Raw genomic sequence first — 25,049 nt, 5'->3', positions numbered from 1 at the left:
CAGCCAAGCGGTTTCTGCCACACTGTGTTTAATACTGCTTTAGTAGGTGTTTCTGTACTGCATCACAATGAGAAACTACACCTCAGATATCTGATAATCTGGGAATGCAGCATTAATGTCTACTAATAATCCACAATCTGATATATCAGTGCTGGTGCATGTTTTTAAATTTCCATTACCCTTTAATTTTCATATCAAGCAAGCATCTTATATCACAACTGGGCAAAATAAGCAGTGGCCTGCATGTCATTATCAGCTGAGTTGAGTCATTTTACACATTTATATCTGTCTATAGCTAAAATACAATTTTTTGTAAAATTTTTTTTTCCAGTTCAGCACTCTGTATTTGAATGTTCAATAATCATTCATAATAGTTATCAAAATAAAAATCATAATTTCATATAAAAATAAAAAATTAAAATAATATTAAAAAATCATACTATCATATACAAATAAAAAATAATATAATAAAAATCAATCTAACCAAATAAATAAAAAATGATAACGTGAATATTTAATATTATTTTATTTAAAAAAAACATTATAAACAAAAATCATAACCATAACCCTGAACAATAAATAAATAAACAAATAAATAAATTTTATATAAAAACTGCACACTGCAAGCATTTACTACTAGAACTTTTAGTCAAAAAAGTCTCAAAACATCAGGAGCTTATTTTACTCAAGATTTTTGGCAGACTGCATTTTAAAACCGTCCCTAAAGTCAGGAAAGCAGCTTTAGGGAGTTATCTAACATACTCATAATTCAGCCAAACATCTGAAAGAACATATGATCTGATCTTCTACATCTCATCCTGTGTGACGAATAACGATACGATGAACACAAATGGACAGTATCAAATTGGACTAATTATTATGCAAAAACTTTATATACAACATTATAGCCAAAAAACACAACACAAGAAGACAGATGGATAGACTTATGAATGCAAACCTCACAGCAACAAGTTTGTTTCATGTGTTCAGTATTTTTTTAATCACTACATATTATCACTCGCTCTTAAGACACAATCGAAGACACACACACTCCATGACAAAAAAAAAAAAGGCACAAAATCACTCACACATATACCAGCACTAGATTTATGCACAATTTGTCTGATTATTAAACTAACAAATGGATTATAATACAAAACACAAGTGTCTTCTGATTCAAGAAACATCAAATGCCAGGAGGAAGACTTACCATCATCTACATGAAGACTGAGATCTCACACACATACACACACAGACACAGAGAGGAAGTGAACACACACATATGGATGGAGAGAGAAGAGGAGGAGGAGTAGAGAGTGAGAGAGAGAGAGAGAGAGAGAGAGAAGCCCACAGAGAAAGAGCAAGCAGGAATTATGATCCGAAAAAAAAAACAACATTAGTGAGAGAAAGAGAAGGAGAAAGAAACTGTACAAAAAGAGAAATGGACAACACACACACACACACACACAAATATAGTACATTCACAACTGTACAGAAAACACATAGGTAATATGTTTAAATCAAAACTAACTAACCTGACTTAAAAAAGAAGTAGTAATTTTGTTCATTTGATGGAATTATAAGAATTACAAAACGAAAACGTTATTTATGAATATTTTTTCTCTATGAGGACATCTCATTCAAATACATGTATTTGAATTACATACATAAATTTAATCCATTTGGATTACACAGTTTTAACAAACTAATAAGTGATGTATTTCTGTCAGTCATAAATGAAACTGACTGCATTTTAAATATACAATAACCAGGTTTATATACTGTATTTATCATCAATAAATCCAATTTGCTTCAATCTCATTCATTTGAACTAAATGAATATTGCTTGTTTCACAGCTAGAAATATTTAACCATGGTCATACTTTTTAAATAAATAATTTTTTAAATACAATTAACAGATTAATGCTGATTCTAAACAAGTTGAATAAATGCATTTTGAAAATGTGATTATTTAAATAAAATCAAATATAAGCAAAAAGTTATTAATAAACTATGCCTTTAAAAAAAACAAAAACAAAAAAACAATCTGACCTGTTTCATTTACATATGACTGACGGATATGCATCATAATAGGTTTATTAGTTTATGTCAAAACTGTAATCCAAAAGGAAGGAAATTTTACGGTATATGCAATTCAGATCTTGAGCCTCTTTCAAAGCAACTATAGAATACTTTAAACAAATCTTACAAGACTAACATACAATGAACAATTTCTGCTTACTAGATCAGATACCAACAAACCAGGCATCATCTAAAACAGCTTTACCACGGTACACAGTCATGTAAAGCTGCTAAACTACTGCTACACAAACACACAAGTCCATGTCGAGTAAAACGGACCCTTCGCATCAAGAGCTTCACATTCAAAATGAACAAACAAACATTTCACAACAATCTGGATAAACAGAAATCACAAACAGAAATGATTCTGTGCGGAAATAATGCTGATGAAGTGATAGTCAGCCACACTCAGAGATGTTGAGCTGAGGATCTGCACTGCTGAGCGCTTGTTTATTGTGTTCTCTTTCATTTCTCCTTGGCCATCACTATCTGATCTTCTCTGAGCATTAAATTCAATGTTCTCACCTCTGTGACAGCGAGAAGCCAGTCTGCTCTGTTCAGAGGAGGAACATTATCAGCACACACACACACACACAAACACGCACACACTTATCTATTGCTGCGGTTATATATGTATGCACTTCTATACTTCTACATATTTCTGATGCTGTTAGACTGTAGTTTGAGACATCATCCTAAACACACAGAAAATCAACAGAGAGAAACACAGAGGCGAGAGAGGAGGAAAGGAGGAGAGTGGGAAGGAAATGTGATGGAAGAGGTGTAAATAAGATTTGACAGATAAACATTCATAGATTAATCACTATAAAACTGTCAGAGATATGTCTGAGTTTCTCTCTCTCTCTCTCTCTCTCACACACACACACACACACACCAAAAATGTGGATTTATCCTTCATCTAACACACATCTGCAGCTGTCAGTAAAGTCCCTGCTTTTTCACACTGAGGTTTTGACAATCAAAACACATCCCAAACACAAACTGTAGAAATAGTCCAACATGGAGAAAACCAGGATTAATGGAGCATTTCAGGTTATTATGGAATATTTGATTCTGATTTTTAAAAACATTTTTAAATAATTAATTGCATTAAATTAGTGCATTAAATCAAGAGCTCTAAAACAGCATCTTAAAGTTTATTTACACTACTGTTAAAAAGTTGGGGGTCTTTTATACTCATCAAGGCTGCATTTATTTGGTCAAAAATACAGTAAAAACAGTAAAATTGTGAAATATTATTATAAATTAAGATAAATATTTTCTGTGTGAATATCTGGTAAAATGTAATTTATTGCTGTGATTAAAGCTGAATTTTCAGCATCATTACTCCAGTCTTCAGTGTCACATGATCTTTCAGAAATCATTTTAATATGCTGATTTGCTGCTCAAACATTTCTGATTATTATCAATGTTGAAAACAGTTGTGCTGCTTCATATTTTTGAGCTTTTATTTGAGATAGAAATCTTTGTGACATTATAAACATTTTTTTTGCTGTCACTTTTGATCAATTTAATGCATCCTTGCTGAATAAAAGTATTAATTCTTTTCCAAAAAACTCTTACTTGACCCACAGAGTTTTCAATTGTAGTGTACATGCATGCTGCATGATTAAAGTAAATTACAAGTCGAAATTATTTTCTGTATTAATCAATAGCAGGTTGCAAATGCAAAAATAATTTGAATAAAACCTCAAACTCAAAATATTCCATTAAGAGCCCATCTTAAGACAGAATGCAGAGGGTTTTAATCAACATAAATTAAAAAAAAAAAAATCCTTAATGAACGAGCCATCACCATTCTGCCCAATTACTTGTGCATTAAAATGAGACGCAGGATTGCATTTGCAGATAATCACGGGAACTGGTATGTGTGTTAGTGGCTCACTGTTATGTAAGCGTGTTATATAACTGTGTGGAGGACTGCCACAGCCATATCATCATCTGTGTGTGTGCGACAGTGAGAGAACACAAGACAGGAAGTGACATCGAGAGACACAGAGAGAGTCTGAGTATGCTAGTGATCAGGACGGCTATAAATCAAATGATGTCTCTGATGAAACATTGGTTACATTTTTTGAATTCAACAGCATTCACTCACTCTCATGTTGTTTCAAATCTGCATGACTTTTTGAGCTCAAACAACACTGGACCCCATTTACTTTCATTGTATAGAAGAAAAATGAGTGGGCTAAGGGGATCATTTTAGTTAATAATGACTAGAAATATAGATAACTATATATAAAAATAAAAATATATATACATTTAAATTTGTTGGTCATTTTAATATACGTTTTAAGCCTGAGGAAGGTTGAAAGACCGAAACATTGCTAATTAAAAAAAATACTTGATGATGCAAGTTGGAGTATTTTCCAGATACAATGTTTGTGATACAAATTTATTTAATGACTTAAAATATAACGCATAAGTTACATGGACTGAGCTTTTTTAGTATTTGGAGCTCAACAGCTCCTGGTCAGTAAATGTTTTCATTGTATAGTAAAGAACAGGGTGAACATCGGAAATCTAAGTCATACAGGTCATACAGAATTCTGCATCTCTGTCAAACTGACACCTGTACAAACTCTCTCACTCATATGAGCGCAGCACAGTCTCCACGGCAACACCCGCTCCCATGACAACCATCCGCATCCACACAGCGGGGCGAGAAATGACTGTGACATGAGCTGACGCTTTGGGTGAGAGTCTGGAGCCACACGGGTCAAGGTTACAGGTTAGTCATATTCCCGCAGCTCACACAGTAGAGCATCGCGTCAGCAACACCAAGGTCATGGGTTCGATTCCCAGGGGAAGCATGAATTTCACAAAAAATGTATAGCTTGAATGCAATGTACGTTACTTAGATAAAAACATAATGCATAAATAAATGTTCAGAAAAGTCAGTGCATATGTTCATCTTCAGTCGAATAGACATTTATAAACAGATGACTTTTTACTTGCAAATAATTGATCACTTTTTTCATAATTTATCCCACGTTTATCGCAAGAGCACAAAAAGCACCATACTGTAATATTAATAAAAAAATTACAATAGCATCTCAATGATTCTAAAATAACACTGAAATCTAAAAATGCATTGCAAAAACAAGTTCTGAAAGCAATGGTGGAAGGGAATAATTTCAGCTAATAATGACTAGAATCATATAAATACATATATATAAAAATATGAATTTAAATTTGTTGATAATTTGCATACATTCTAAATACACCATACTGTTAAAATAAAATAAAATAAAATCTGTGGAGTGTATGGTAAAAAACTGGCAGCTGAGGTTGCCAGAACTTTAAAAAAAATATGGTGGCAAGATTTTAGGTTTCATGGATTGAACTTAAATTACAGTAAACGTTAATATACATACCAGCCTACTGGAGAACTAAAATTAGTTTTGTACTTTTATAGTACACTGACAACCACCATAAAACACTGTTGGCAATGAAAAAAGCAACATGTTTTCATCACGACTGTTTTCCACAAGCTGAGGTCAATACTAATATATAAGGTGGCATATATTAGTATTGACACTATCATGGTCACGCTAAAATAATGCAATAAACATTCATTTAGCAACATAAGATGCAATATAAAACCCTAATGTTTATAAGTGACAAGAAACTAAGAAGAAACAGCTATTTCGATGAAAAAAAAAAAAAAAAAAACGGTTAATTCTGGGATATGTATACTTAATGTATACTTGTACTGTAAATTAAAAAATGATTAAAAATATTTTTCACTAACAAAAACATTAAATGAGTTTTTCATTATATATAGTAAGGGAATTTGCTGTTAACCAATGAACAGGTTTTCACTCTCGTTTTTTAGCATTTAAAATGATGATCATTTAATATAAGTCATCCATAAATATCGACTTTAATTCTGGTCTGTAAGTCACAGAAAATATTGTATGGCTTAAAATGACTTCTAAATACTTTTTTTAGCAGTGATGGTGCCTTTTCACATTGGTTTTTTACAGTTTGTAAAGGAGCAGTTTAGACCTTTAGAGCAGTGCAACTGTATTTGTTCGATATTTTGCTTTAAATGTAGCATTTTTACTGAAATACAACTGCTGAATAAATGCCAGAAGACAGTTTGTGCTGTGCAAGATGAAATTCCAAAAGACTGCCCCCTGAAAATGATCTACAAATATTAAAAAAAAAAAATGATTTAACAAGAAAAATAATCTGTAAATGGGGTCAGATAATGAATCTTGTTTTCCCTTTGAATTAAGTTTATTTTTCTGACCCCATTGGCATTTTTTTAAACGCATAACTTGCTTAACTCTTCAGAAAACAATACATATTTCGCTTCTCAAGTAAATGCATTTTGACTTATTTGTCAAAATGACAAAACTGCAACTGTTACAAGACAAAACTGCAGAATTCTTCAGTATCCAACATATGAAACGGAAACCTGTGTAATCCACACACGGATGGGACTCTGACAGGGGTTCTGGGGTGAGGTGAGCGTGGAGGTCGGCAGCAGGGTGAGCGAGGTGGGGAGGCAGAGGAACGGCAGACAGGAAGCGAACAGTGCGAGGACAGGAAACAGGAAGTGAGGCGCTCTCACCTTGGGGGTGGGACAGGAAGCGGTGGAGAGGCGGGAGGTAGCCTGGGCGCGTGGCGATTCGGACGGCGTGGTGCTCAGAGACGCCGTGTCACGGGGAAGGACCTGGACACCCCGTGAGATGATGGAGTCGGGAATCTGAGACATAAAAGGACGTTTATTAAAATCATAAATTTCCAAACATCTGCTCTCTTATAATTTGTGCATTATATCATGTAAAAAGTCAAAGTTTGCAAGCTTTGAAATCATTTATTTCCACGGAGCTTGCGGTAGAACATGTTCTTGACATGTTTCTAATCACACACTTCGCATACGTCCCAATCTGCGTACTATTTAGTGTGTTCCAGGTTGTAGTACACTGAAAATAATATGCTAACAAGTACACGGATGGAACAGCGTTTCTAGATTGTTCACGTTTTTTGGCCTAATATGACCCACAAACTCTTGCTATGTGGAAAAGGAGAAGACTGTGGCAGTTCAATATCAACTTCTTCAGTATTCAGCAGAAAATTGTCAGGAATGTTAAGCCATTATTGCATTAAAAATAACAAAATTTTGAGGTAATGCATGTAGAAACTATATATACTAAACTGCAACATCATTACAAATCAGCAATTACAAATATATTTAAATACATAATATAGAAGTTTGAATAAAAATGACATTACATTTTAGTTTACATTCGGCAGTACACATTAATCATATTCCAAAACAATAGAAGTAATTATGAAATTACATATAAGATGCACTTAAGTCCCACATAAGTGGGTAAAAAAAGTTCAACTAAATGCATTTACACTATAATACATTTTCATTTAATTGCAAATAACATGCAGTTAAGTGTCTGATACATTACATTCAGATCTTACTTAAAGTCTGTGTAAAGGCAATTCAGAGAATTGTTTCTAAACACAAATTATAGATGATGAATGAGGTCGACACAAACACAACAATCACACAAATGATGTGAAGATGTCATGATATTGACTCACACCAGCGGATGCTGCAGCACACATGAAGATAACACAATATCATGATGAGAATGAAGACAAATGGAACACCTGCAAACGTCCAACACAGTCCTGTAGGGTGAAGGTTTGATTTTGACATTAAAGAGGACATAACAGCAGACAACACCCCCCTCCACATCCAACTACACCAACATTTCTACATTTATGATAGACTTTCAACCACAGTTTCACGTCATCTAAAGTCTTTATTTACAGCTATGGCAACTAAAATACTCAAAATTAATAAAGAGAGCTTTTGTTAGCATATTCATCAGACAATAATTACACAATTTTGATTAAACCAACAACATTACAGCAGCAGTTTTAAAGATGTTTTGATTGTTTGACTCAAAAGAGAATATAGCAAAGTATAACTTAATCAATTAGTGTTCCCTGCTAGCTGAATTTCACATACATAAACAAAAATCTGGCTCTAAAGCTCTCTTTTCTTTATTCAGAGTTGATCTAGACCAGTATTTGGAAACTATCCAAAGCTCTGTTCATCCTAAAGCAATCAAAACTGTATCCCTATATTTATCCTATGTATCCTCTAAGGACTAAATTTTCCTGGCAACACATCCCTTCCGAAAATTTTGCTACACTAACCATAGTTTAACCATAGTATTTGTTTTAAAACTGTAAAGATTCACGATATGCAATAGTACCGTTCTGAATCAAATGATTCCCAATACGAGCTCCGAAGTTCCGATTTGAATCAAAAGATTCATGAACCCGCTCCGAAGTTCCGATCTAAGTCAAATGATTATGATCTATACCATCAGTTCAGATTGAGACTTCAGAGTGTGCATCATGAATCGTGAAATGATTAACAAACCCGCTACAATGAATCAAAAGATTTGCGCACCCGCTCCGAAATTCCGATCTACAGTCAAACCAAAAAATATTCAGACACCAGATATAATTTTTTATATTTTTTTTTACTAGTGGGTGCAGGACACTATAGTTAATTTATGTAAGGGAGGATAGCAAAATAAAATGAACTGTGACATATTATACCCAAAAATTCTTCATACAGTCTATCAGTAAAACTGATAAAAATTTGGGACCAAAAATTATTCAGACCTGATTATGTTTTGCTTAAGTGTTTTTCTTTAATTGCTGATGCAACCTTTGAACAAAATTAAGCATTGCTTGGTAATCGGTTGAGCTAAATTGGTAATTTTGTACTTAAATTGAACAGCTATTCAACCGAATTCATTACATAATGTGATATGAATGCTGAAGGTGTCTAAATACATTTTGGTTTGAATGCAAATCAAATGATTCGCACTCCGAAGTCCCGATGTGAATCAAATGATTCGCAATCCAATTGGAGCGCTTTGAAACAGTGAATCATTTTGCGATGCAATGGTTTAACTGAATTCGGAATTTCAAAGAGCTCCGTTTCAAGGACCTACTTTTCTAGCGTATTAAATATCAATGGTATGACCAATTTCAGATCTGGCTGAAATTACAACAACAGTGGTTACATATACATATGTTTAATTGTCCGATCAAAACTATTGCTGGGGATAATTTAGTAGTTGCTGGATATTGGTAGGGACATGTCCCTTGCATCCCTGATAAATTCTACGTCCTTGTGTGAGAAACACTTTTGTATAGCATAACTGATTTATGTATAGCTACAGGTTTACCTTGGCAGCGATGGAGGCGGCGGTGATGTGCGAGGAGGAGCTGTCCTCTGTGGAGGCCACACCGCTGTCCTTCTTCTCCTCCTCCTCATCCTCACACTGCACACCCTTGTCCTCGGTCTGGCGGTGCGGGCTGCTGGAGGGCAGCGGGGACGGAGGAGGCGGAGGCGAGGGCAGGTCCTCCAGCTCGTTTGGCACCTCCTTCACTTTGACCACAGCTTCTCGGAGCAGGTCGATGGCGTGCGGGAGAGCGGGCAGGATGAACTGGAAGCATTCCTACAGGACACACATGCAAAGAAGAATAAATCCAAGAGCTTGAGACATGAATTTAGAAAAAAATAACTCACCCCTTAATGTTAAGTAAAATCATTAAATGCCATCCTTCCGCTAGAAAAGTAGTCCCTGTTACAGTAACAGTTAAAGTCAATAGCAATGTTCAATTGTAATACCTTCATCTGATAGAGCTCAAATCAAATTAAACCATAAAATGACTGTAAAAAGCATGATTTGCAGTTCAGATATAGGTTTTCACAAAAACAAAACGTTTTATAAAATGATAAACTTCACATTTCAGCCTTTACACTTTTTAAGTGAAGGGATGAGTCAAAAGTATCAATTATGACATTAATTTAAACAAAACGCTGTACAATAACAAATAAACAATAAAAAAAAATCAAAATTTTTTAATTCATATGTTGCTCGATATACAATCCTCTACTGAAAATCACTAACAAAAAAGCACTATGTTTTTGGACATTTACAATGGAAGAACTTTTCTTTATAGTTAACTAAAACTAAAACCATAAAAAACCCTATTGTTATTTAGAGTAAAATAAATTTTAACTGAAATAAAATGTTATATTTAAAAAATATATATAACTGAATTCAGCTAGTTGCCAAGGCAACCTTTCTCATTTTCATTTAGTTTAACCTGATGTACTAAAATAACATAAAAAAAATAATAAAATAATAAAAAATGGATTAAACTATATAAATGTATTAAAACACGGAACAAAATTACTAAAACTTCAAATAAATGAAATTTTATAAAATATCATTCAAAATATTAATAAAAACTATGATAGTATCTCATTAATACTAAAATAACACTGGGATAAACCACTATTTAGGTGATTTACTGAAATTGATAGTAAAGTGCAAATTCTATTCAAAAGCTATATAATGTACATGGTGTTTCTCATGAATTGGCCAAGCAATGAAAAAATTATGACCCTTAAGTAAACTATTCTGGACTGATCCAAAAAGAGCTCTATAACTATTCATGTTTATTTCTATTTCCAGCACGCATTAATGTATATTTTATTGAGACCACAAGCAAGTCCACAAACAGAATTAAACTTGCACATTATGTGTAAAACACTCCCATTCCCATTTATCATTTATTATATACGAATTGGATGAAGTACTACATTAAAAGTTTTGGCTAATGGAGTACATACGACTAACCACACACTATATATATATATATATATATATATATATATATATATTCTTACCTGTGAACCCTTTTTACTGCCCGGCAAATTTATGATGAGAGTTTTTCCTCGGATACCACACACGGGTCTGTAGACACACAAATCAAGAGAACTCAAAAGGGCCTGATTTCAACATTGATAATAATCAGAAATGTTTCTTAAGCAGCAAATCAGCATATTAGAATGATTTCTGGAGGATCATGTGACACTGAAGACTGGAGTAATGATGCTGAAAATACAGCCCTGCGTCACAGCAATAAATTACATTTTAAAATGTATTACAGTGGAAATCAGCTATTTTAATTTGCAATAATATTTCACAAATTTAAAGTTTTTATTGTATTTTTGTATATTTTATTGTAATTGAGTGTAATAGACTTCTTTTAAAAATAATGAAAACCTGAAGTACTTTAACAGTACTTTTAGCTTTAGTACTTTTTGCAGTAGTCTATACATATTGATTATTATTATTATTATTATTGTTATATGCAGGCAAACAGGAAATAATTGTAAATTGTAATTCTGAATATAATAGTATTCCATAAAGGCTTGTTTCTGCCACATGATAAAAAACATCAAAAAGGTAATTGCAACTTTTTATCTCACAATTTGACTCTGAAATAAAGTCAGATCTGGCAGTTAAAAAGTTGCAATTAACTTTTTGATTTTTTAAATTCCATGGCAGAAACAGGCTTCCATAAAATTCTGATATTTGCATTATTATATTCTTAAAATGTTCCTATAAGTCTGTATCTAGCTGTTATATTTCTCTACTGGAAGCTTATGCACGAGCCAATGAAAGTCTGATTTCAATGAAGTCAGTGTCTTTGATTAAGAGGCTGATCTGGGATCAGTTTTCTCTGAATATACTGATGAGTACAATTATGAATGAAGTCAAAGTTCTTCTACACTGAGATGAGCATGTTGAGGACGTGTTGAAGTGAGACCTGGAGAGCATTCCCAGAGGAGTGACATTCAGAGAGCCCACCAGCATGGCCAGAGACATCCCTGGAGCTTCCCGCTCGATCACCTCTTTAGTGGCCTGGACAGACAGACAGAATGAGAGAGAGAAAGAAATTATGTCTCTTTAATGTCTCAGGTTTGTCTAGACCTGCTGGGATGAAATGAAGGTGTCTCAAACTGTGTTCAAATGTGCCAAGATACCAAAGTTTGCAATCAAAAGTCAGAGATCTCGATATGAACATTTTTCATGATTGATCTGAGCTGGTATCCACTTTCATTTTAGAGCACTATTCACTTATTGTATGTCAACAGCTGTCTTATTTGTGTCTTCTTTCTATATTTTGTGAAATAATACAAAGAACTCCATTGTGTCTTCTGAGCTATTGAAGAGCAACCTCTGAGCGATACCATGTTGCTCTGGGAGAGAAGCTTGACAGGAATGTCACAGATCAACAGAGGCTGGTCACATTAAAACCCAGGATGATCCTACTGTATCACTCACTGCACAAAATAATCATCTGTGTGTGTGTTCTTTGTCCTTGAGTGACACTTCAAACACCATTAGAGAGAAGAACGAGGGAAAACATCAAAAGAGGAGTATTGATGAGACTCATGGGATGAGCGAGAGAGTGTGTGTGAGAGAGAGTCCCAGAGTCTACTTTTGGAGAGAAATACAGTGGACTCCAAAATCTGAGACCACTAGAGCTTCTATTTTGCATGATTCTCATTTTATAAATTATGGCAGCACTGGAGAAGACAATAACTAATAATTTAAGATGTTTTAAGATGATCTATCTATCTATCCGTCCGTCCGTCCACCTATCTATCTATCTATCTATCTATCTATCTATCTATCTATCTATCTATCTATCTATCTATCTATCTATCTATCTATCTATCTATCTATCTATCTATCTATCTATCTATCTATCTATCTATCTATCTATCTGTCTATCTGTCTATCTATCTATCTGTCAATCCATCCATTCGTCCGTCCATCCGTCCATCCATCCATCCGTCCATCCATCTATCTATCCATCTATCTATCTATCTATCTATCTATCTATCTATCTATCTATCTATCTATCTATCTATCTATCTATCTATCTATCCGTCCATCCACCTATCTATCTATCTATCTATCTATCTATCTATCTATCTATCTATCTATCTATCTATCTATCTATCTATCTATCTATCTATCTATCTATCTATCTATCTATCTATCTATCTATCTATCTGTCTGTCTATCTGTCTGTCTATCTGTCTGTCTATCTGTCTATCTATCTATCTATCTATCTATCTATCTGTCTGTCAATCCATCCATCTGTTAATCCATCCATCCATCCATCCATCCATCCGTCAATCCATCCATCCATCCATCCATCCATCCGTCAATCCATCCATCCATCCATCCATCTATCTCTGGCGTGATATCAGAGCTCATCTCAGGATGTTTGGATGAGAATATGGCACATCAATAAAGCCGAGACGAGACAAGATCAGGCATCTGAGAGCTGTTGAAGGCTGAGATCTGATCTGGACCGGTGTGACCACTGGAAGTGCTCTAGTGATGGCAGATGATTCAGTTTGGCTTATGGTCAGAGTTTTGGAGCGTGTTATTGAGGTCTGTAAGAGAATATTTTAGGCAGGAGCACACATCTCACTCTCCACACACATGTATGTGGTGCAGGACCGACCTCAGGCGTGACATCCCGAGGAGCGAAGCCGGTGCCACCGGTGGTCAAAATCAGGTTCAACTCTTTCTCATCACACCAATCGATCAGAGTCTCCTGAACCAGACAAAAAGAAATAAATGTCAGCAAACACTCACATGTCTCTTATGCTCATCAAAGCTTTATTTGTTTAATAAAAAATACAGCAAAAACTGTAAAAATTGTGAAATATTATTACCATTTAAAAATATTTTGTAAATATTAAATATCTATACTGCCACTTTTGATCAATTTAGTGCATCCTCACTGAATAAAACTATTAATTTCTTTTAAAAAAATCTTACTGACGCCAATCTTTTAAACAGTGGTGTGTTTTTTTAGGCTGCTATATATCATTATTATATCAATTGTTGATAAAACCAATTTATTTTCCTGTTACCGTACCTTGATTTCATCAATTTCATCAGGGACGATTTTGTAAGCTGAGATGGTTCCTCCAAGCCTGAAAAACAAGATCACATCAGTATTAGAAGAAAATCTTTAGGACCACAAAGAAAACGTGTTTGTAGAAATCAAGCTTTTATTTCTATTGCATGGTGCCATCCTGTGGCCAAATCAAGAATTAGGACAAACAGGGAGAGACGGGGTGTGTGTGTGTGTGTGTGTGTGTGTGTTGATTGTGTGTGTGAGAGAGAGAGAGAAAGGAGGAGAAAAGCACTTGAGGCAGGAGGTGTAGAGCAGCAGACAGGTCTTATGTAAGGTCTCTTTTTCCTTCTCGCGCTTTTTTTCCCCTTTTTGCGTGCGTGTTATTTTTAGGAAACTATAGCATCATGTTTCCTTGTGACAGCAGACTCTCTCTCTCTCTCTCACACACACACACACACACACACACACACACACACAAGACTCCTGTAAAATGACCTACACACACTTTCATCACAGAAACTATAATGAAGTTTATAAAATTATATAAAAATGATTAATTAAATGTACTACTTCAAGCCTGGCAAAGGAAAATATACTAATAGATTTGATTCTGGAAAATCAAAGAATTAGCACTTCATAAATTATATGTAATTGTAAATGCAAATAATATATATAATTCATATTAGAATATATAGAGAATACACACACATATTATATATAGATGGATCTATATTATACATTGAAAATTTTCTTTCATTGCAGTGATTTTTATTTCCATTTAAATACATGGTTTATTCTATTAGAGATACTCTTCAATAACAGAGCAACAGTAACACCTGTCAGGTAAAACACAGTAACCCTTGAGTGTTATTGGGTTCACTCTTTGCATAAATAACATTATACTGATAGCAAATAACTTAGGATCTTTTCTTCCGTTTCCAAGGAAACCACTTCAGACTACAGCCTCTGGTGGCAGCGACTGTCTCTCTCTCTCTCTCTCTCTCTCTCAGAGCATTTGTGATGCTAGACGGTTCGTTTTGTGACTCTGACACAGGTAGACACATGGTTTGGGCCCAGAGTGAGTGTCTCTGTCCTGAACGTGTGGAAAACTCATAGAGTTTAATTAACAACAGAACATGCTTGAGGATAATTCTGCTTAATGTGTTTAACGGGAGCCAGCGCTGTGAAATACCTGTGCTTTCATTTCAGCATCTCTCTCTTGAAATATACAGTACAATTTAACCTAAAATAATATTTAGTCATCATCTGTTCACTCGCTTCTTTTCTCCAAAAAGAAGATGAAAAAAGACGAAGCATTAAACCCAGCTAGCAGGGAACGTTCTGACAAGGTTCTCTCAACGTTATGAACAAATGTTCTTGCAGTAACATTAATAGAATGTTCATTTAGAGTTTGCTTTTTAAAAGCGTTCTCTTTATACATCGTTCATGGAACGTTTTCTCTGAATTCCATTTTTAGAATATTGCTGCTTCTTTCAAAACGTTCAGAGAACATTCAAAAGAAACGTTCCCATAATTTTTGCAAAATTATAAAATGGAATGACATTTTAATGTTTGAATAACCAAAAAAAAAAACATTTTTAAGATTTAAAAAACTGGATGTTTTGAACATTCGGAGAAATATCGTTTTCATAACTTTAGAACATCCTTTTCTATCATACAAGCCAGTTTTATGTGAATACACTGTAAAAAATATTTTTTTTAAAGTTGTAAATCAAGATTATTGGAGTCTGTTTTACAAGAAAATAATATTTCAGTCATAATTCAATGTGTTTCTTTGTAAATTAGTAAACAGTGAAAACTGTTTTGAAATAAATCCTACCCCAACTTTAGTTGAGTGTACAGACATCAGTAAGTGATTTAGGAGCGTGAACTCATAATCATTGCGCAAAAGAATCCAAGATCTAGATGCAATTCAAATGATATTACATTTTGGCCCTGTGGAAAAAATGCTTACAAGTTAAATTGCTTTGTGAGACTCCAACTGGAGATTATTAAGTGTCAGAGTGAGAAAATCATTAGTCCTCGGGTGTGCTGGTCTAAAAATGAAATATTATGGGAGTAAAATCATTTCCAGAGGTTCTAGAGGCTATAGAGATGAGCAAACAGGAAGTGAGGTGGAAACTAAACTACAGAGCACGGCTACCGCACACTATACACGGCAAACTATCAAGTATTATTACAAAAACAGTATGTAAAACAGTATATAAAAAAATAAACAGTGTGCTACACTCTTAAAAATAAAGTTTTTTTGGTCCCACTTTATATTAGGTGGCCTTAATGTGTACTTACATTTAAATTAATCATTTGGTACAATGCACTTATTGTGTACATACATGTTTTTACATTGTACTTATATTTTTAAAAATACCTATATGTAGTTACATCTGTAATTAATTTCTGTAATTACATTTATAATTACATTGTTGACCCATCCCTTACACCTTAACCCACCCTTAAACCTATCCATATCACCAAACTCGTCACTAACCTACCCGTATCCCACCTCAATAGCAGCAAAAGTGTTTTGAAATACAATATGACCACAATAAGTACATTGTACTTATTTTTTGATGCAAGTACATAGTAGTTAAGGCCACCTAATATAAAGTGTGACCGTTTTTTTTATTGGCATCAATGGTTCCACAAAAAACCTTTACCATCCATGGAAACCTTTCATTCCACGAAGATGGTTCAAACCTGGTTCTTCTATGGCATCGCTGTGAAAACCCCCTTTTGGAACCTTTATTTTTAAGAGTGTATATTTTCTCACATGTTGTTTTGTATCTTTAGTCCAAATTATGAAAAAAAAATGTCCTAACTTTTGGCAGTATCAACAAAAGATGAGTCAAGAAAGAGATGCCAAAAATTATAATTGATTACTATTATATACTATTCATGCAATATATACTGTACATTAGCGTTCAAATGTTTGGTGCCAGTAAGATGGTTTTTGAAAGAAATCAATACTTTTAATACAAAGATGCATTAAATTGATTAAAATTGACAGTAAAGACATTTATAATTTCAAAAGATTTCTATTTTAAATAAATCCGTTCTTTTGAACTTCCTATTCATCAAAGATTCCTGAAAAATAAAATATATCACGGTTTCCACAAAAATATGAAACAGCAGATTTGTAACATTTATAATAAGAAGAAATGTTTCTTGAGCAGCAAATCAGCATATTAGCATGATTTCTGAAGGATCACTGAAGACTGCAGTAACGATGCTGAAAATACAGCTTTGCATCACAGGAATAAATTACGCTTTAAAAATATTAAAATATAAAACGGTTCTTTTAAATCACAATAATATTTCATAATATTACTGTTTTTTACTGTACTTTTAATCAAGTAATGCAGCCTTAGTGAACAGAAGAGACTTTCCTACAAACATCAAACTTTTCAACAGTAGTGTAATAATATGGCAGAAATAGTAAGAGTAGTATGGATTATTTTTTTTAATTCTTTGTTTTGCATACTGTATTTGGCAAATGTAGGTCATCTACATACTATATACTAAATAGCACTTAGAAATAGTACTATAATGCTAATAGTACTATTCCATAATGCTTTTTTTTTTTTCCAATACAGAATTTTTACAGAATGCGGCTTTATTCTCCAATACAGCTTTACTTACAGAATGACTAAAGCTTGAGTGTAAAAAATAAAAATTAAATAAAATAATTTCCATAACTTTTTGATAATTTTCAAATTGGAAAAAAAAAAAAAAAAAAAATAAATAAATAAATGTTAAAATTGCCTGGGAATCCTGATATTGTGAACATAGGCATGCTTTCCAGCAACATTTATATATTAATAAGTCCATTTATAGAAATGTCTGGAAATAATGAAAAAAACAAAAGCTGTAAAACATTCAGGACTGACATCCTCCCTTGGATTCAAGTGATATTTCTGGCATAGTTTAAGAGTTGCATTTTCCCCTTCGCGGTGCCAGAATCTCCGGCCGAGTCTTTCTCTGTCTCTAATGGAAGAGTTATGAGTGTTTAATCGAACCCTGCTGTCATATGGACCCTGCCACACTTAAAACCATCATTCCTGGCCTCGCCGTGTTCCTCGGGGTATGAATAAAGAAAGACAGAGAGCGAGCGCCAGAGGAGGAGAACGCATCCCACTGCACACATCTGTGACCCAGCTTTACGGACCTACTTCAATTCTGGATGGGCTCCCAAACCAAGGCCATCTGCTGCTGTGATTTAATTAATAATAGAGCGCCTTTGTGCTGAATGACGGCTTTTAAAACACTGCTGGAGGATGCAGAGACACCTGAAAACACTCACAAAACTCTGAAGTATGGATGGGCCATCATATGATTAGTGCAAAACATGTTTGAGCAATTCAACATTTCATTATTACATTAAAATATGAATAGTTTGACAACTTATTTAAAGACATGTGCCTAATTACAGTCAGCATTTCATTAATAAACTAAAATATCGCTAAGTTTGAGAGCTTAATAAAAATGTGCTTAATTATAAGTACAAACTATGTTTAAGCAATTTAGCATTTCATTAATAAAGAAAAATATTAATAGTTTGAAGATGTAATAAAAATGCTTAATTATACAATAAATGTAAACCACGTTTGATCAATTTAACATTTTATTAATAAACAAACAAAAAATGACTGTTTTGAGAATTGAATAAGAAATCGCTTAATTGTACAATAAGTGCAAACCATATTTGAAAATGTTTATTTTATTACAAACAAAAATATTTATATTTTGAGAATTTAATAAAAATGTGCTTAATTATACAATAAATGCAAACCATGTTTTTTGAGCAATTAAACATTTAATTAAAAATAAAAATATTACTGTTTTGAGAATGTAATAAAAATTGCTTAATTTTACAATAATTGTAAACCATGTTTGAAAAAATGTGTTATTTTATTAATAAAAAAAATATTTCCATGTTGAGAATTTAATTTAATAAATCTTAATTATATAAGTGCAAACCATGCTTGAGAAATGTAACTCTTCATTAATAAATATATTTCTATTTTGGGAATTTTAATAAAAATGTGCTTAGTTATACAATAAATGCAAACTATGTTTGAGCAATTTAACACATTATCACAATTGTTGTCGAGGAAGCACGCAGGAGGCACGAGTAAACGTTCAATAGTCTTTAATCAAGGAAACTCAGGAGATAATCCACAATGGGAGCTGCACACACACATGTAGTAACAAAGTAGATCCGACAAACAAGAACTAAATAGACTGGGGCTTTTAAACTCAGGATAACGAGGGAACTAAGGAGACACATCTGGAATCAAATTAACAATCAACATGAGGAAGAAACTGGGTCACAGGGAGCAAAAACACACAGACAGGTCCATGATCCCGGAAGGTGCGTCCTCGCACCGTGGAACAACAGGGGGGGGGGGGGGAGGGGAGGGGAGGGGGGAGCCATCCCGATCCAGGGGATGCCGAGGGCTCTGGCGACCAAGGCAGAGGCGGAGATCTGCGGCGGAGCCGGAGCGACTGAGGACCAAGGTGGAGCTGGCGGGAGGAAGGAGCCCAACAGAGCCGGAGGAGCGGAGTCCAGAGGCGATGGCAGGTTGACGCCCGAGCAAGGCGGAGCCGGAGGGACGAGGGAGCCCGGTGGAGCTGATGGATCAATGGGTGACGGTGGAGGCGAGGGAGCTAGGAGCGGAGGTGGAGCCGCTGGGTCAACGGGGCGAGGCGGAGTCCAGGCCTCGGAGGCTGGAGGCGGAGGTGAAAGATACTCCAGCCCCAGTGACGCTGGAGGATGGCAGTCCCGTGGGGCTCACACCGTACAGATAAGGGGCTGAGGGCGAGCAGAGGGGCTGCCAGATGACAGCGGTGGAGGAGGCAGGAGCGGGTGGGAGGACAGGCATTTGTGAGCCTCCGGGCTTCCAGGGCTGAACTCAGGAATGGGAGCCGACACTGGTGGGCGCTCTGGAGGTGCGGACTCTGGAGGACGCTCTGGAGGAGCGGAGCTGGCCGGGACCAGCGGAGACGAAGGAGACGAAGGAGGGCTGGATGGGACTAGCGGGGACGACGGAGAGAGGAGAGGGGGAAAGTTGGCCTCCAGATTCATTTCCCAAACAATCGGATCCCCCTCCAAGTCCAGCAGCCCCAGATGCACTATCAGCTCACCCTCAGCCGCGATGCAGGGGGCGGAGCTCCACTCCGCGCTCTCACCGCCCACGGCATGCTCCCTCTCGATGGGCACTGTTGCCGGCTCTCGCACCTGGTCTGACGTGTTGGGCTCAACTTCCAGGGCGATCTTCCACTCAGTCGCTCAGCTTTGTGCTGGCTCGTTGATCGTAGCGGGGAATGGCTCTCGGTCATCGGTGGGCTCGGGCTGATGCTCCGCACTGCGGGGAGTTGGTGGGCTGGGCTCTGGGTCTGGAGTGGATCTGGCGAGATCATCCTCGGGGCAGATGGTGAGTGGAGATCCGTTTCTCGCCAGAGTCCACTCCACGAAGGCGGCGAATTCCGCTCGAGGACCATCTTCGGACGACAGCGCTCTGCACGCGGCGTTCAGGCTAGCGTCATAGAACGTGTGTCGTCCGGGTAGCTGGTGAGTTCCGCGAGGGCCAGAAACAGTCTGGTATGGGCCTCGAGCGAACGCTCCCCCTGCTCCAGCAGGAGGAGGAGGAATTCGGGGCGAAGGAGGGGATCCATGGGCACAATGGAAAAAAAAAGACACTGAGCAAAAAACGGAAACAAAATTGGAGGGAACACACGGAGGTAACTGTTTTTGATCGGGTCTTCTGTCACAATCGTTGTCGAGGAAGCACGCAGGAGGCACGAGTAAAACATTCAATAGTCTTTAATCAAGGAAACTCAGGAGATAATCCACAATGGGAGCTGCACACACACATGTAGTAACAAAGTAGACCCGACAAACAAGAACTAAATAGACTGGGGCTTTTAAACTCAGGATACCGAGGGAACTAAGGAGACACACCTGGAATCAAATTAACAATCAACATGAGGGAGAAACTTGGTCACAGGGAGCAAACACACACAGACAGGTCCATGATCCTGACACACATGATTAATAAACAAAAAATGTATATTTTGAGAATTGAATTAAAAAAATGTGCTGAAGTGAAAACCATGTTTGAACACTTCAACATTTCATTAATAAACAAAAATATTACTATTTTGACAAGTTAATTAAAGAAAAGTGCTTAATTGTAATGATTGCAAAATATCCTAATGGTCTTAAAAATTTTAATTATGCAAAACACGAATTCTCTCTTTTTTTTTTTTCCTTCAGACTTTGAGGTAAAAAATTAGATTCACCCAAATAGGACAGGATTTAATTCTCCCAGCATGCCCAAGGTCAGCTGAACTCTCTCTGTCTGGCTTTCTAACAAGGGTCAGCGCAAGACGAGCCACGTGTCACCGATCTGATTTATTCACTGCCTATTTTTAGCAGCACCAATTAGCACGACTGACAGCGGATGTTACGACTGCAGTCGCGTGAGGACAACAAGCCCGTCCTCGTCTGATAGTTGTCTGTCCCACAGCGTTCACACTTAACACACATCGGCTTCATCTGTGTCTGTCATCTCGCTCTCCCCAAGACCACCTGGCAGCTCGTCCAAACACTTCCTCCTGCATTCATTACAATGTTTTCAGCAGGCTGGTGGCCTTAAAGCGACAGTTCACACAAAAAATTAATTTCCTGTCATTACTTACTTTTCATCATGTCATTCTGAATCCGTATGACTTTCTTTTTTACACAGTCAAAATGACGTGTTAAGGTAGCATATCTACAAAAATAGCTATTAAAATTAGCAAAAAAGCACCATAAAAATAAGGTAATCCTTATGGCTTGTGCACTATTCCAAACAGTGAGGACAATTTTCAATATGTAAATTTGCCTGTTCCTTGCACAAAAGCATCAGACAGTTTGACTTCAGAAGACATTAGATATGGTGCTGAAATCACATGAACTTACTTTTTTTTTTTGCATAGAAGAAAGTCACACAGGTTTAAAACGTCATGAATACTCATTTTTGGGTATATTTCTTTAATAAGTGTGTCTAGTCCTATTATACATGATAACCAGTTATAATGCAACCATGTTTGAGCAATTTAACATTTCATAAATAAGCAAAAAATTTATTTTGAAAATTTTATATTAAAAAAGTTTGTTCATTTTTCATTTTTTATTTATTTATTTATTTTTATTTATTTGGGGTGAAAAATGAGATTCACCCAAATGCATCACACTCAAAGAACGTTTATACCTATAAGGATGTGATTTTTGTCCATAGAATAAAGTTAAACAGGTTAAAAATGACACGAGTCCTCACTTTTGCGTGTAACACTCCTTCAATAAACGTTTCTGGTCCTATTGTGCATGGTCAGAATTTCAGTAATTTACATTATTTTAAAGAAAAAAAATGGATGATCAATATACAATGATTGCACCAAACCATGTTCTTCTATGGCAATTTAAATGCAATTTTCCATTTTATTAATATCTAATAATAATAATAATAATAATAAGTTTTCTTAACTGTAATTACTGATCTTAATTTTTAGATTTCAGGGTGAGAAATTACCCAAATACTTACAATTCAAAGAGCTTTTAGAACTACAAGGATGGGATTTTTTCAGTAGAACAAAGTCACATTGGTTTAAAACAACATGAATCCTTATATTTGTATAAAATATCCTTTAATAAATGTTGCTGGTCCGGTTGAGCATGATCAGCATAGATTACACTAAAGAAAAAACATGTGCACCATCTTTTCCCAAAAAATAATAACTCTCTGTTTAAAGTGTTTTCTGTTGATGCAACCAGGAATAAAAAAATAATATTCTCAAATAATATCATAGACCGTTTTTTTACAATCCAGTCAAACTGTAATGGATTAAATTGAATCCATATTCTGCATTATTCACATGTTTAAAGAGTTTAATGCTGTACACTGAAAAAAGGATTTGTTTTAAAACAAATTTCACTCAGAAACTGCTAGTAAATTCGCAAATGTAAAGTACAGTAGTGGTCAGAATTATTGGCACCCTTGGTTAACCCTGCATTGTTAATCCTTTTGATCTTTTATTTTAAAAATTCACAAAAATCTAACCTTTCATTGGGGAATAAGAATTTAAAATGGGGGGAAATATCATTATGAAATAAATGTTTTTCTCTAATACACATTGGCCACAATTAACGGCACCTTTTTATTCAATACTTTTTGAAACCTCCATTTGCCAGTTTAACAGCTCTAAATGTTCTCCTATAATGCCTGATGAGGTTAGAGAACACCTGACAAGAGATCAGAGACCATTCCTTCATCCAGAATCACTCCAGACCCTTTAGATTCCCAGCTCCATGTTGCTGCTTCTTCTCTTCAGTTCACTCATTTTCTACAGGGTTCAGGTCAGAGGACTGGAATGGCCAGCAGAAGCTTGGTTTTGTGCTCAGTGACCCATCTTTGTGTTGATTTTGAGGTTTGTGTTTGGATTATTGTACGGTTGGAAGATCCAAACATGGCCCATTATAAGATTTCTAACAGAGTCAGGACCTCCAGCAGAAATATAGGCCCACAGCATCAAAAATACAGCAGTGTATTTCATTGTACACATGGGGTACTTTTTATCCCTGTGTTCACCAAACCCATCTTGAGTGTTTGCTGCTAAAAAGCTCATTTTTAGTTTCATCTGACCATAGAAGCCAGTCCCATTTGAAGTTCCAGTCGTGTCTGATAACTGAATATGCTGGAGTTTGTTTTTGGATGAGCGAGGAGAATTTTTCTTGAAACCCTCCCAAAAACATGTGGTGATGTAGGTGCTGTTTGACAATATTTAAAAAGGTTTTCTGACCCAGAGACTCAACTATTTTCTGCAATTCTCCAGCTGTCGTCCTCTTCCAGGCAGTTTCGTAACATTTTATGTTGATTGGAAATTCTTAATTATTGCCCTGATGGTGGAAATGGGAATTTTCACTGCTCTAGCTCTTTTCTTAAAGCCACTTCACTAATTTGTGAAGCTCAATTATATTTTGCTGCACATCAGAAATATATTCTTTGGTTTTTCTCATTGTGATGGATGATTAAGGGAATTTGGGCTTTGTTTTCCCTCCTATTTATATTTCTGTGAAACAGGAAGCCATAGCTGGATAATTTCATGTTCATAATCACCCTGGAGTGCTCAAAATTGTGAATATGAATGAGAATATACTTCAGAGATATTTTACTCATAATAACTTCTAGGGGTACAAATAATTGTGTCCAACGTGTATTTGAGAAAAAACATTTATTTCATAATGATATTTCCCCCCATTTTATATTCTTATTATCCAATGAAAGGTTAGATTTTTGTGAATGTATTAAATAAAAGATCAAAAGGATTAACAATGCAGATTAATTTTCACAGCCTTCTTTGATCATATTTACCAAGGGTGCCAATAATTCTGACCACTACTGTATAATAAAATCAAGTGATTTTCTGTATGCATTAGTGTGGAGACGTAGTTAAACTGTTTGATATGCTTCACACACATTTCATTCACGTACAACGACATGAGCGATGACACTTCATTACAGCGCAGTGTGACCGTGACAATGAGTCCTTCTGACATTAATATCCATCAAGGGTTCAGTGCGACCACATGTTTTGCATGTAAAACTGCAGGCCGCTGTTAAACAGCCTGAACTCCTGACGAGCGTTCAGTGATTAGCATGACGTGAACGTCTCATTACATGAGCGCTGAAGCTAACAGGCCACTGAAGTCATGCAGCATGATACAGTGCAACAAATCATTAAATAACTCTAAAAGCATCAAGGGACATCTATTAAGTGTAAAATGTGTGTGCATTTTGTGACGGTCACTCACAAGGAAGGGTCGTGCACGAGATCTTTGAGGTTGATCCCGCTGCGGTCGTCAGTGTGATTACGAAAGCAGCTGTCGCTTACTGCAACACAAACAGAGAGAGCAGATACATGCTTTAAACAGACACCAGATGATTAGAAATTAGGTAGAATTACAATCATTCAGTGTTCAGATTGAGGATGCATTAAATTGATTAAAAGTGACATTAAAGACATTTATAATGTTACAAAAGAGTTCTGATTCAAATAAACACTGTTCTTTTGATCTTTCTATT

General features: G+C 35.6%; 1 protein-coding gene across 4 annotated transcripts in view; it reads right to left on the bottom strand.

Moving 5' to 3' along the window:
* gphnb (gephyrin b) overlaps positions 1–25,049 on the bottom strand; it is an 81,636-nt gene that overhangs the window by 30,304 nt on the left and 26,283 nt on the right. For all 4 annotated transcript variants that reach the window (XM_058755424.1, XM_058755426.1, XM_058755427.1 and 1 more), the window contains exons 2-8: positions 24,779–24,857; positions 13,924–13,981; positions 13,504–13,596; positions 11,788–11,882; positions 10,862–10,928; positions 9,348–9,620; positions 6,686–6,820 (exon numbers count right to left, since the gene is read on the bottom strand). In XM_058755424.1, the coding sequence (XP_058611407.1) occupies positions 6,686–6,820; positions 9,348–9,620; positions 10,862–10,928; positions 11,788–11,882; positions 13,504–13,596; positions 13,924–13,981; positions 24,779–24,857 (800 nt within the window). The remainder of the gene's footprint in view (positions 1–6,685; positions 6,821–9,347; positions 9,621–10,861; positions 10,929–11,787; positions 11,883–13,503; positions 13,597–13,923; positions 13,982–24,778; positions 24,858–25,049) is intronic.

Source organism: Onychostoma macrolepis, chromosome 20 (genome assembly GCF_012432095.1).
Source record: "Onychostoma macrolepis isolate SWU-2019 chromosome 20, ASM1243209v1, whole genome shotgun sequence".
Lineage (NCBI taxonomy): Eukaryota > Metazoa > Chordata > Actinopteri > Cypriniformes > Cyprinidae > Onychostoma > Onychostoma macrolepis.
The sequence above is the reverse complement of the archived record's forward strand: the minus strand, read 5'-3'. Positions and strand labels throughout refer to the sequence as shown.